The following is a 14,608-nucleotide window of genomic DNA, read 5'->3' as shown; positions in this document are numbered from 1 at the left end:
ATCTGCAATACTGGATCCAAGTCATCATTTTCAGGACTGTATGAACATTATGTGGGTGGGGAGGAAGCTTTAACCTTTGTAAAAAAGATTCTCTCCATGACAACTCATGTTTGGTTTGGGCCCTGACTTAGGAAAAGCGGTGCAATTGCAGCTTAAGACTTCTAAAGCTCTGTTAGAGTGACGGTTGGGTTTTTGGTCACCTCCCTATAAGGCCCTTATTGCCCAGTGTTCAGTGTGGCTGGACAGCCTGCTGAGGAGTCCTGGTAGTTCTGAACTTCTTCCATTTCACAGTCATTGAGGCCACTGAGTTCCAGGATGTATCTGACTACAGTGTGGAGTGCCACTGCAAAGGGACTGAATGCTTTTAGAAATGTGAGATTTCAGTTTTGATATGAGAGCATAGGGGTCCAAAGGCCAGTAATTACTGGTAAAGTTTTTACCAGTAAAGGTTATTGTGTCATTATGTCATCACAGTCTTTCAGGTCTTCATCATACCCTGAGCATAAGAGCAGCATAAAAATTGAATCCTGCAAAGCTAATTTTCTCCAAATTTCAGAAGGAAAAAATACTGTTGACAATTTTATTTGCATTGAAAATATGTTGGAATCTCAATAAGCACATTTGATGTATTGAACAATTCATTTTCTTCTCAGGTGTCAAATGAATGTAGTGGGGAAAGTACTTTTTTGAATTTAGTGCGATAGAAGTGTTAAGTAATAATTAAGTAAAGCACATGTACCTCAATATTAACCAGTACTGCTAACGTTAAAGATAGGGTGTCATTAATATGAACGGGTGGCCTTAGGCTCGGGCCCCCCGAGATTCACTAAATCCGCCCGTGCAGGTGGGGTGTTAACTTTAAACACGTGACTATTACGAAATCACGTCTGAGGCGGAAGAGCTATAACCGTATAAGGGCACCGAGGGGTGGCAGAGGAGACAGAGACCTGCACAAGGTGAGACAATCTTCATGTACCACACATATATTCATTCTGTTTTAATAATGTGAGCTTCTTGTTTAGCTGCTTTACCCTCACGTTAGTTTTCCTTCGAGTCTGAGCAGAGCAGTCGTGAAGGAGAAACGCTTTGCTTTACTAGCTTCCTCACTAATGATGCTGCGTTTTAGCCATCTGCTTCCTTCTCTGTGATTACATGCCACTGCGTCTATAAATCCACATTATATTAGTTATTTATCGACAAAACTGTTTGTTTCAATGTGAAAGCGCTGGGTTTTTTTTTTTTAACTTTGTCTCCTGCTTTGCAAGCATGACTGAATATGGAGTATTCTGGCCTAAAAAAAAAAAATCAAATATCATAAAAAATCATATGTGGTCAGATGTAAAACTCTAAATGTGACTGAAGAAAGTGTCTGATAAAGGAAAGGTTATGATTGTGGAGTCATGGCATGATGCAATGTCCTGTAACCACTCCCCAACGGTCATTTACTAGCTCTGTTTAAACACAATGTATTAATTCATTACATTTAAAAACTCATAAATACATGTGTTAATTGCACCTGATATAAATGTAACTTCTATTCTTTTAATGAATAGTATGACTGGTCCACACAATGACTAAAAAATAAATAAACGTGCTCTAAAAAGGTTGTGTCTGTTGCAGACATGATCCGTGGATTAATACATTAGTCGACTGGCAGCTATTTTGATAATAAATTAAACGTTTTTTGTTTAAGCAAAAAGGCCAAAAATTCATAAAAAGCACAATTTTTCCACATTTTTTATGCTGAACATTCAGTCAACTATCAAACAAAAAAACTGACAAATGTATTGATAATGGAGATAATTGTCGGTTGCACCTGTACAGTTGCCCTATGATGGATTGATTCTACCTTGCCCAGTTTGGCTAAAGAAGCAGTTTTAATATAGTAAACTGTGATTGAAACTGTTCACTACTTTCTGACATTTTATAAAAGATTGCCTCATTGATTTAATGAAAACTCTGAGGTTGTTAATGTTGAGATGGAGGGGAAGACCCAGTTTCAGTTCAGTGTCAGTTCCTATGGTAATCTATGTAAAAGACATGTCAGGAAATACAGAACAGAGACAATGATATCTGTCACTATATTCAAATATTACACATTGCTCCTGAGCTCAGTATAAAATCTAAACACTCTGTAACTGTTAATGTATTGACTTATTTCTCCACTTCAACCTGGACTACAGCTGCTGGTTTTTAAAGATACATGCACATTGTGACACATTAATATTCCTAGTTTCACATGAATTCAAATGTAGGCTCTGCTCTTTATTTACACATTACCATGGTGAATTGTAGCATCAGAGCTCCAGTTTCACTTCTCAGGTTTAGTCAACTCAGGGTTAAATTCAGAGTTTGTTCTCTGCTCTCTGGTACAGAGACCTGGTGTGATACATTAAGTCGTGTTTTTATATCAGTTAGGAGGGAGAAAATGTCTGAAACTGAACTTAATGAGTCAAGATTTACACAGAAAAAGATGATGTGCATAATCTGCATTCATATCATCGTTTAAGGAATGAGGAATGGAATACTGCTTCCTGCTTCATTTCAGAAATAAGGATGTGGTGTGATTAACTGGTAGGCTTAAGGGTGTGTTGCATCAGTCTCCACCTGCAGCACAAGGAAGCAGACTTACCTGAAAGGAAAAGGAATGTCAGTTGTCAGTTGGTCGAGACATTTCCTCCTTAAGCTCTGACGCCTCTCAGAAGTCTGCATCTGACATGTTTATAAATGAAACAAAGCCAAACCAAGTATTATTGTTAGGTGGAAACAATACCAGGTTTGTTTACCAGGTAATGGTGTGTGTCAAGTTCTGTGAGTATGTGTTTGTGTAAATTGAAGGTCAAACCAGTTATTGGATGTCATTTGAAATTCAGCAGTGAAGCAGGAGCCCTTAATGTCACTAAACACATTCATCAGTGATCAAATGTCTTTTGAATAGTTTCCAGCTCATTATTTGGTCCAGAATAATGACGAGTCCAGAAGTGATTATTTTTATGGTTATGAAAGAGAGAAAACAGGCAAACTTCAACTTTTTTGAAGGTGTGTTTAGTAAACATTAGGAGCTGAAATGATTCACATTTTGCTTCATTTGTAATCGTTTTCATATTTTTTTTTCCCAAATGGTCAGGAGTATGCCTAGGCAATGACTCTGTATAGTTTATTGACTATTAATCCCTTAACAGACACCACCATTTTTGTGCACAAGCTGGCAAATAATGTATACCCCCACTGATTGTAGTCATAACCCTGTTCTCCCTTTTTAAAAGTTCTAGCACACTTTGACAACCAAAAAGTGCATTTTAAGTATTGATTAATTTTCCAATTGTTTTCTTGATTAATCATTTGGTTTGTAAAAAATTTAAAAACAGTTTGTCACAATTTCCTAAACCTCAAGGTGATTGTGGGAAGCCTGCCTGAATAATGACTCGATTAATCAAAAAAGTTTCCAATTATTATTATTTTTTAATTTATCAGTGAATCATTTCAGCTCTAATTGTGATTTTCTTATTCCTCTGGAAAATCAATTGAGAAGTTGATAATCCATAAAATATTCTGATAGAAAAGTTTTTTGTCATATTTAGCAAATTCAATTTCAATACGACACCTAACAATATTCAATTACACTGACACCTCAGTGCAGTATAAACAGTTCAGCAAAATCTCAGGTTAGACAACACACACACACAAACCAACATGTACAGTAGCCTACACGTCTGTATATAACGTAAGGTTTTAAATGCTGCTTGTACAGTTCAGCTTACGGCCTCAGGAAATAAGCCTGTTTACACAAAAATACTCCACCCTGCAGAGCCAACAGAAACATCTCTGTTCCAAACCTCCCTCCTCTTCCCCTTCCTCCCCCTCCTCCCTCTGTCTCTCTCTCTCTTTCTTTCTGTGTCCTTTTGGTTTGTTTCTGCAGTGCTTTCATCTTTCCCTCAGCGTGTGCTTTCCTGATTCAGCCGCTCAAAGCCTCATCGTCTGTTTCTTCTACTTTTTGTCTTTAGAATAATAACCACAGCCACAATGGATCGAGTGAGGTCTGCATTTAACAACATGGTGAGTGTTTCCTATTTACACTAAGAATTGATGCTTTACATATTTTTACATGTTCTTTATTATGTGATTGGGCAGTTAGAGTATACTGTATAATGTCTTAACCAAAAGTATAACTTTTCAAAATCAACTAGAGCACTTGGCCACACATCCTCTCCTGCAGCTGCTGTATCAGGAACACATTTTTCTCATAGTTTCCACTCTTATCTTCCCCTGTCATTGTTTATCCCTCTCTCCAGATTAAAAGTGAGCGGTATAGCAGGTTCACCCTGCAGCCGGCAGAGGACGGAGAAAGACACGTCGAGGTCAAACTGTCCGACGATGCCACAGATGACGCCATGGAGGTCGAGGGCCAGGCTGGGGGCTCGCCGAGCTTCAGGCCAGCACCTCTCCATCAAAACCGCCGTCATCTTTTCTATGTGGTCCTGGTAACACTGCTGATATTTGTCACTGGTAGGTCATGCTTATTGTCATCTTTTACTAAATATTCACACTCAAACCCTGGTACCATATTTTTGCTTTAAATCTATGCCATAGCCACACTGATGATAAAAATAGCTCAAGCACCTGTCTTTGTTTTCCTTTTCTTTAATTTCTTGTTACTTATTGGCCTTCTTTAACACTAATGCTGATTTATCTGAAATTAGCTTAAATCACCTGGTAAAATTGGCCATTGACGTATCAGTCAATTCAGAATCTTTGTGTCTCTGCATGGTGTGTCTTTAAGGCTACCTGGTTGGTTACGTCAGCCACAGGAAACCTCAGGTGGAGCCGGTGAACCCAGTGTCGGAGAACGAAAATCGTCTGCAGGCGACACCGACTGATTATGCACCATCTCCGGAAATTCAGCTGGACTGGAAGGACGTCACCCAACTCCTCTCACAGAAACTCACCAGCAAGGCCTTTGAAAAGACTCTGAGGTAAGGTTTTAATGTGCACACCTTCAAACCACACTCAGGTTAATACCATCATGCTTAAGGTAAAGCTAGAAATGAACACAGCTTACAGTGCAAACATCCAATAATCAAATAAACCTAACCACTAACGAACAAGTAAACTATCCCAGTTTAATAACTAGTTGAAATAATCTTTTCAAAGTAAATCCTAAATTAAAATGCCAATAGCTTGTACCAGTCGGGTATAGTTTTGGTCTTAATAGCCCTCATTTTTCTGTGTGAGTGTAAGGAATTATAAATATGAATTAGCTGGATGAGAAGAACATTTTATTTTTAGAGTATTACACTGCATAAAGGGGGAGAGTACAAATGACACGAGGAAGGTTACAATGTGATTATGTAAGGGATAACATCCAACAAGTTCAATGACGCTGGGGCAGTCACCCAACAGCTAACCTAGTAAATTCTAGTAACCTAGTAAAAGTATACTCTCCTCCTCCTCTTGCTGTTGCTCCGAGTTCATTTGGATTTATTTGGTCTCTCAGATAAAAACTAGCTCCAAGCTCTTCAGCTACTTCTCACTGTTGCTGTCCTTATCTACAATTGAACACTGGTGCATTAATGGAGAACTGCAAACAGGAACCTTTGTTCTGTTATAGCGCTTGGCTGCAGCCCTGAAATTCTTGAGTATTGAAAGGATTTCTTCATCTATTTGGAGAGGCAACTTTGTAAACAAACGGTCACACAGAGAAAGCAACTGGATTTATACATTGAACACCACTGAACTATATGGATTAAATGATGAAAAAAAACTGGTTATCTGCTGGTCTTTAAGTCAAAGTATTGAATTCAGTTCCATCAAAAACTGTCCTTTTGAAGGTATTAAAAAGTCTTACATTTTATTTATTTATTGCCCGCAGTTTTGAATCACTTTGTGGTGTTTTTGTGTCTCTGGGATGGTTGGGAGGCTCAGGTCCAGGGTCCCCCAATACCTCAGGCCCTGGACCTGTTCCATATACAGTAGGTCTGTTGAGTAATCCAGACTTAAAGAGACACCAAAACAAGTCATTTTGAGTTTCTTTTATGTCTTTGTGGTGTTTTTTCCTGTCTTTGTTGCTTTTTATCTACTCTCTGTGACAAAACCCTGTGTTCTCCAGATCTCACTGCTCCAGATCCTGCATGACATAACAAACTTTTTCTGTTATATAGAAAAAAATCATTCTTCTTCTTTGGCTTGGACATAAAAACCACTTTTAAAAGGGGTCTCAAAAATGCTTTGTAACCAAGCAGTCAGCAAACTGATCTGTACGACAAACAGAGTTGAATAGCAACAGTGTTTCCTGAGCGCTAAGCCTTGTCATTTTGAAAACACTTTTGAAAACATTTCTCATGTTTTTCTCTGAAACATTAAGACTGACATTTAAAACAAAGTACGTTGTGTCTTCTGTGAGAGCTCACGAATCAAGTGTAGGCCTTTTCTCGGTAGTGAAAAGTTCAGTCAAAGTTCAGTCATGCCATTTCAGAGATCTGAACTGAAACAAAGTTTGCAGGGAAATGAGAGTTTGTTTCTTTTACAGGGATTTTAATCTGCCCAGACGTTCAGCAGGAAGTGCAGAAGATATGAATCAGGCAAATCGCATTTTTGATGAATTCAAGAAGCTGGAAATGGACCCATGGAGTGACATCCACTATGTTCAGCTGCAGATGCCAGACAGGTTAATACAACACCTACTTGATAAATGACGTGGTTCTGACTATTTTACTTTATTTTTAAGCAGAGTTTGTGACAGGTCTGTTCTTGTTGGCCTGTTGGGGGTGCTGTAATTCAAGATCACAGAGAGGCTTAATGCATCCTCCTGACTTGCTGATGCAATGATTCATTCAGATTTGTAAAAATGTTTTCAGTTTCTATTCTTACATGCCCATGTCAGAGTCACTGATGGCAGTTTGACTGTCAAAGCCTCTTGATCTAAGAGTTCAGTCCTGTTTTTACTGGCCTGTCATTTTCAAATAATTTTCACAGAATTTCCTGAGCCATTTCCCTTAAAGGACAATGTAATATGGTACTTAATCACAAGTATGTGTGTAATATAATAAAGTCGAAATAGAAGCTAGTGCAAACAGCAAATGAGAAAAATTCTAAATCGTATTAAAGTTTAGAGTAAACAGTGAACAAATATTTAGAGCTGTTCTTCCACGGAAGTTTCTCTGTACCAGGTGATGTTATGCTTTACAGGAAACTTACTAGATTATTGTATCAGGAAGTTACAGCCCTGCTTAAAAAATAGGCAAAAAAATACAAAAACAACAGCCTAACCACAAAAACAAAACACAGTAATGATATTTTAACAATTTTTTTATCCTCTTATTGGCAGTAATCGCCCAAACCGTGTTCTTTTTGGGTCAGATGTCTTCAAGCCCGCAGGGTATTTGGCCTACAGTGCTACTGGGAAAGTTGAGGTGGGTCGATCATACAGTTGATACATCCAAAGTCCAAAGGTTTATGTTTCTTTCTTATATTTGGGTTTATCAGATTTCAGGTAGCATGATATCTGCCTTTTCTGTCACTGGTTTTGTTTTAAATGTACAGGACTTTTGTGCACGACCTTTGTACAGTAGTATCCAGGTCTGAGCCTTAGATCCAAATCATGAAGCATTTTGACCTCCAGTCTTGTATTTATATCCCTGTTCCTAATTTTAAATTTCCTTCAAAAAGTTTCCTACTCTCTGTTTTTCTGCCTTTTTAAGATATTTGAATACATTATGTACTGCACTTTGAATTGTCTGAACTTGGATTGCCTTGTCTTAGAGTTTGCAAAATGGGATTTGTTGCTATAATAATTTTCAGCTGTATATTGAATGTAGATGCCTGTTTTACTTGTGCGTGTACGTAGGGAAAGCTAGTGTATGGAAACTATGGTCGTCAGGAGGATCTGGATGTTCTGCAGAAGAAGAGTGTTGAGCTGAAAGACAGTGTGCTGCTTCTCAGAAGTGGAAAGATCAGTTTTGCAGAGCAGGTAGGTGCTGATCTCATGCCCTCACATGCCATCAGTTGGACCAATTTCTTGGTTTGTAGGGAGCGTAGTCTCAGCTTGTTTTCTTTTTCTATTGTTTCAGGTGGATAATGCTGCAAAAAAGGGGGCCTCTGCTGTTCTTATCTACCCTGACATTCAAGATTACAAGTATCTAGCGGACACAGCACTGTATGGACATGTAAGTTTGCACACAGAAATTTTAGAGCATGTTGTAAAAGCCGATAAACTAAGCAGCCAGTACAGTTTCATTTTGAAACCACCTGGAATTGTGTCTTGATTTTTGTTTTTGTATCGTCTTCAGGTCCATCTGGGTTCAGGCGACCCTTACACACCTGGATTCCCCTCCTTCAACCACACCCAGTTTCCCCCAACTCAGTCATCTGGCCTTCCCAAAATCCCAGCCCAGACCATCACTGCCAACATGGCTTTTGGTCTTCTACAGTAAGTCCAGCTGCACGTGCACACACACACACACACACATACACACACACACACACACACACACACACACACACACACACACACACACATTTCAGTGTCACTCACCAATTCCTCACCAACCTTTCTTTGTCCTCCTCTCTAGGAAAATCGAGGGCCCTGAATCAGATGTGAGCAGTGGTTTTAAAGGAGGCTTCAAATCTGTGTCATACAGCCTGGGAGGCAGCAAGAACATCACCGTGGAGGTGAACAACGTGCTGGTAAACAAGGAGGTCCATAATGTGTTTGGAATCATCAAAGGATTCACTGATCCTGGTAAGACTAAACTTGTTTTACTCTAATCATCCACAGTAGGATTATGTTTTTTCTTTGTTGTACATCTAAGGCCTGTTTTGTTTTGGTGACTGCAGATCGCTATGTTGTACTGGGAGCTCAGAGAGATGCCTGGGGTAACGGTTATGCCAGAGCCACTGTTGGCACCTCCGTACTGATGGAGCTGGCCAAGGCTGTCTGTGAGATGGTGGAGAAAGGTAACAAATATCATATTCTGCATATGCTGATAAACACAATGAATAGAGGGAGAGTAATCTGTGTCCTTGAATTTAGTTTAGTTTTTTACTTAATATCATTCATCATATAAAAGTATGATTTTAACATTGTCACTACACAGAAAAAGGTTGCATTTGTTTTACAAAGGATGAAAAAGCAAAGTTAGAGTCTTCTGTGTTTGTAGCAACTCTTAATAAGTATTTTTTATTAAGGAACATTTGAGTTCTACATCACAAAGAACCTGAAAAACATGCATTGTTATTAAGGAGAATTATGCTTTTGCGATGCGCTTTAGTTTTATTTTAATTAACTTATTGAACTCTATTTAATTCTTGTAATTTGCAGGTTTTGTTCTACTTTTAGTAGTAGAGGGAATTGCCTTAGTATCCTGTTGTCATGATTCATTAACGTTTTAAGTGATTACAGATAAATATATGTTTGTTACTCTGCACAACATCAGAGATAGAGTATAATTCGTGTGTCTATTTAGATGGATTCAGGCCGAGGAGAAGCCTAGTGTTTGCAAGCTGGAGTGCTGGAGAGTATGGGAATGTTGGCGCCACTGAGTGGTTGGAGGTAAGAATTACAAGACTTTAATGAAGAGGCGCAATAAAAGAAAATATCTACTGTACTACAAGTGTCTTTAATATGCCTTTGTTCTTTAGGGTTATATGTCCTCTATTGACAAAAAGGTTTTCACTTACATAAGCCTGGATGGAGTGGTTCTGGGTATGTACAGTACACATCTACAGTATATCTCAGTAGATTGTCAGTGATTGTTAGTTAACTGAGTATATTTCTTCATAAGGTCGAGGGAACTTTACGACCTCAGCTAGTCCTCTGCTCTACAGCCTCATTGAAAATACAATGAAAGAGGTAACAACACAACACTTCATAGTGATTTAGTTCCTTTTCAAACCAGCTGAGTTTGTATTGATACATTTATTCGCCTCGTCCATACAGGTGAATAGTCCTCTCGGTTTAGGCTCTGTGTATGACATGGTGGGAAGAAAAAACTGGGAGGCCATGTAAGTCCCTGTTCTTGTTTCGTTTTTTGTTAACTTTTTGTGTGTGTCACTTAGACAAAGGTTTTTATTGTAGAAAGGAGTTGTTTTTGGTTTTTATTGCTAATGTTCAATAGCTTTATATTATCATGTTAACAGACTGAAGCCGATGGCGATAGATGACCCTGCCTATCCCTTTTTGGCCTTCTCTGGAATTCCCTCTGTCTCTTTCCACTTCATCTCCCCCAATGTGAGTCAAATAAATGGTGGACATCATTATAACCAATCATTGTCTTTATATGTGTATATATATATATACACAACAAGTTAAAATGCAAAAGAAAATGTGTTAGTGTGTTTATAACGTGTGTATCGATGCTTGTGTCCAAAGACTGAGTCTTACAGTTACTATGGCACCAGCCTTGACAACATGGATCACCTCAACTACCAAACCAACCAGCGCACTGCTGAAATGACGGCAGTGGCGGCGCAGTTTGCCGGCCAGATGGCTCTGCGACTGGTCCACGATCACGTGCTCAATCTGGACGTGAGCCGATACAGCAGCGTCCTCTACAAGGCTGTGGTCAGAGTCTACAGACGCATCAACCAGCTCCTACGGGTTAGTCTCACTGTCACTCTCACACTTTTTCTGCTTATCTGCTCATGGATTTATAGTTATCATTTGGACATGTGTCTCTCTGCAATGGGCCAGAATAATATTGTCCTAAGAAATTTCCCTATCTTGATGTGTACTTTTTTTTTTCTTCCTTCTGTAGTCTGGTCAGCTGAAGGACGTGAGCCCCAACTGGCTGAGCCGTGCACGGGGCTCCTTCCAACGAGCCGCTGACGACATCAACCGAGCTATCGTCAACACTGATCTAAGTGACAAGGAGGCCTGTCGCATCCTCAACGACAGGATCATGGCGGTAAGACACACACTGTGACACCTGCATGTTTAAAAACTGTGTTCATCAAACTCCATTCTTAACAGCAGGGTTAATAGCAAAACAGTAATTTTACACAGCAGAACACAGGAGTTGCTCCTCAAAAAAAAAGTTTGTTTGTGTTGTATGATTTTCAGTGATGGAAGATGCAGTCAGATCCTTACATCCTTTACTGTTGAACATTTCTTACAAATCAATGAATATCCCTTTTGGGATTCTAGGTTGAGCACACCCTCCTCTCTCCGTATGTGTCCCCTGTTGAGACTCCTTTCCGTCACCTCCTGCTGGGCCGGGGCTCCCACACTTTGGCGTCCATCGCCGAGACCAACGACATGGAGCAGCTCCACATCCAGCTGGCCTTGGCCACCTGGAACCTGCAGGGGTGCGCTAACGCCATGGTGGGAAACATCTGGGACATCGACAACGAAATCTAAAAGTGGGGGTGCGGAGATGTGAGCATTGGTTGTGACGTTTGTGTGTGTGTCTGTGGTTATAGTGAAATTTGTGGTGAATTGTAGAGCGGAGGGAGGAGCTCCAATATCAGCACTTAAGCACAAGCTGTCTATCAGTGGTCCCACCCTTTAGATACAGGCTTATTATGAAGTGTTTTGTGGGAAACAGATTTTCTGTCCCAAAAACATCAAGGAGGAGAAAGAACAGTATTTAAAAGTATCCAAAAAAAAAAAAAAAAACGCAAACCAATACTTGAAGGAATGAAATGCCTCTAACAAATCGCCTCCTCCGGGCCCCACCCCAACATAACACGCCTGTCTGAGCTTTTGCTGTGACCTCTTGCCATCAGAACACTGAGAAACTTTATTTATACTTTAAGTTTTTTTTATCAGTGGCAGTGCCCACTATAAAGCTATTGTTTGTCTTTTTATACAACGTTATCGGAAGCAGTGCCTTCCATAATTATGACGGTTATACTGTCTGATCCTACGGCAGCATCTGCTACACAAACAACTCCTCAACTGTTGCTGACAAAATGGAGCCCTCTGGTAAAATTAGATTTTTCTTTTCTGGCCTTCATTTCTTCCTCATGTGTGGAGATAGGAGTATGCACCATTGAAACTATCTGTGGTGCTTCAAATTTCTCATGCAAATGGTTATTTTAAAAACTTAAAAAGGGGGAAATTAAGGGCAGGAAAGTGGAAAGTTTCCTGATTTAGCTTCAGGAAATATTTTGATTTATCTGTCAAAACTAGATTAAGAGATTATATTAGATTTTCTTTATTTACCACAAGCCCAGAGATAAATTAAGTGTTTAACTTGATTTATTTTATGCTTGCTGGCAGGATGGATACTAAATTAAAAAGAAAAAAATTGCACAACAAGCCAATAATGTTATAAAACTCCCCTTTTGATTGAATTAACAACTGAGCTGATTGGTTACATAATTTGCGAGAAAGCCATTTATGTTGCACAGTCTACTTTGGAGCAGTTCACAATGTGATAAAAGTTATCGGGAGCAGTGCCTTCCATAATTAAAACCCATTATCGGAAGCAGTGTCTTCCATAATGACAAGCAGTGATGGTAGTTTTTGCCTACCAGTGTGTGTGTGTGTGTGTGTGTGTGTGTGTGTGTGTGTGTGTGTGTGTGTGTGTGTGTGTGTGTGTGTGTGTGTGTGTGTGTGTGTTTTACAGTACATGTGTATTTATCGGGAGCAGTGTCTCTCATATTTCACTTTGAAGGGTGGAACAACTTATCGGGGACAGTGTTTCCCAGAGTTTTATACTTGACATATTTATTTTGTTTTGTCTTTTTTTTTCGAATTATGTGTATGTGTGTGTGATGAAGGCACAGTCCTCCTGATCTCTGGTGTGTGTTTCTTCTGATTTCTTCTGTTTTGCCTGCCATACTGTGGTCTTAACCCAACAGATTCTGATAAGCCCCATTCCGACAGGATTAACATCACAGAGGGAGCTGAAATATTCACAGTTCTCCTCAAAAATGTAACTCATTGTTCTTGACAGCATTATAACCATCTGGAAATGGCAGGAAATGGTCTCAAAAGCCTCCAAAGGGGGTGCATGAGAGCTGAAAGGGAGGCAAAAATACTGTTGAAACAAAAGTCACTAAGTCTTATAGTCATGAGTCACCCCACCCACCTTTTAAAGAAATAAATACACTCTGAATGGGGCTTCAGATTTCAGTTTTGTTTTGCAATCAAGCAGCTCAATACACAAGCACAGAAAAGGATATCTAAATGCACTGCATTCATTATTGTTAGCAACAAGTTGTGTTATCTCCAAACCTTACTTTCTTTTGTTAGTGACTTTAAAATCACCACAGATGCTGTTCTACATATGAATTCATATCAATTCACTTTTTGCATGTGTTTCAATGCTATGTTTCCATGTAACTGCATGTTACTATTGTTTTACTGAGGTGTAGCTCAAACGACATGGATCATATTATAAACATTTCAAACCAATAATATAATTTTCTATGTAGCTGCTGATGGCTGACATCTGATTTGACCATTTTCTTCCCATAAAACACAGAATTGGATTATCAGGCCTTTAAAACACCATTAAGAGGAACACAACAGCATAAACTATAATATAAAACCTATAACTCCTATCGAAAAAGGATAAATGTTATCACATAGCTAAAACTTGATGTAGCTTTACTCGGCAAGGAACCTGGATCTTCTTAGTAGGAGACATGTTGAAAGAGCATGAACTACATTTAAAATCTGCTTCATTTGATATTTACTCATGTCAGTTCTGTTGAGCTTGTTACTGTTTTACTTTCCTGCATCTGTTACAAGATTCAAAAGAAAATGTGTGAATGTGTGAGGTAGCTAGGGAGCAGATTTCCCACTCACTGTGTTGCTTAAAAATGTAACTGTAGTGTATCAAAACCTGTTCAGTATGATTTCTGTACTCAAAAAGTTTCTATGATCTCCTTGTTCTGCAGAAAAGAGTAATAAATCCTCTGGCTTAGCATCCAGCATGTCTCAGCTCTTAGTTTTCCTTATAGTAAAGAACAAAAACTGCCTGATATATGTCTTTTAGCAAATGTCAAGGGTGAAATCAAGAGTTTGGGTCATTGATCAGAAATGTTCAGAAAGCTTATGAGAATCTGGGAGGGAACAAATGTTATCTCCAGTCAATGTTTCATCTTCATCCAAACATTTTTCATACTTCCAGTGGTATGCTTTTCAGATTAAAAGCACTGTTTTCACCTAGCTATACCTTGTAACATGCAAAAACAAACAACTGTACAATAGGCTAAATTTGTGGTTCTATTTTCCACAATTTTTCTGATGGAGAAATTGTAGTTTTGCTTTAGTTCACAAGGTACTAGGCTCAGACACTCACTATAAGAAATCCATTGTTTCAGAGATCTTATGTGCCCATGTCAAAGGCCAATGTATAATGCTGTTTTACTATAATATTACTACGACTATAATAGACTACTGCAAATCTGGACTAGACAGACTGGTGATACTTCTTGGGTGGCAGATTAAAACACTCATGTAGTTTTCAAAATATAGAGATTTAAATTCCTTTTGAATTACAGAGTACTGTATCTAAAGGTAGAAACTGTTACACCTTTATATGCCACCATTCTATTGTTGGAAAGACTTGTGGTCACCTTAAACCTGCGCTTTTATTTTGAAATCCGGTCCTCGAAACAGGAAGTGCTTTTATTTTGGTTTTTCTGGGCCAGCGTTAAT

General features: G+C 38.9%; 1 protein-coding gene across 1 annotated transcript; it reads left to right on the top strand.

The window, feature by feature from the left end:
- The first annotated feature begins 850 nt into the window (after nt 1-850).
- On the top strand, nt 851-13,878 carry tfr1b (transferrin receptor 1b). The gene is made up of 19 exons (XM_018679306.2): nt 851-956; nt 4,005-4,056; nt 4,293-4,506; nt 4,781-4,973; nt 6,527-6,664; nt 7,325-7,409; nt 7,844-7,966; nt 8,067-8,162; nt 8,286-8,425; nt 8,568-8,737; nt 8,833-8,952; nt 9,462-9,547; nt 9,637-9,700; nt 9,780-9,847; nt 9,935-9,999; nt 10,135-10,225; nt 10,367-10,594; nt 10,752-10,901; nt 11,141-13,878. The coding sequence occupies exons 2-19, from the start codon at nt 4,024-4,026 to the stop codon at nt 11,351-11,353; spliced, it is 2,277 nt and encodes a 758-aa protein (XP_018534822.1). The 5' UTR covers nt 851-956; nt 4,005-4,023; the 3' UTR covers nt 11,354-13,878.
- The last annotated feature ends 730 nt before the right edge of the window (nt 13,879-14,608 follow it).

Source organism: Lates calcarifer, linkage group LG24 (genome assembly GCF_001640805.2).
Source record: "Lates calcarifer isolate ASB-BC8 linkage group LG24, TLL_Latcal_v3, whole genome shotgun sequence".
Classification (NCBI taxonomy): Eukaryota; Metazoa; Chordata; class Actinopteri; family Centropomidae; genus Lates; species Lates calcarifer.
The sequence above is the reverse complement of the archived record's forward strand: the minus strand, read 5'-3'. Positions and strand labels throughout refer to the sequence as shown.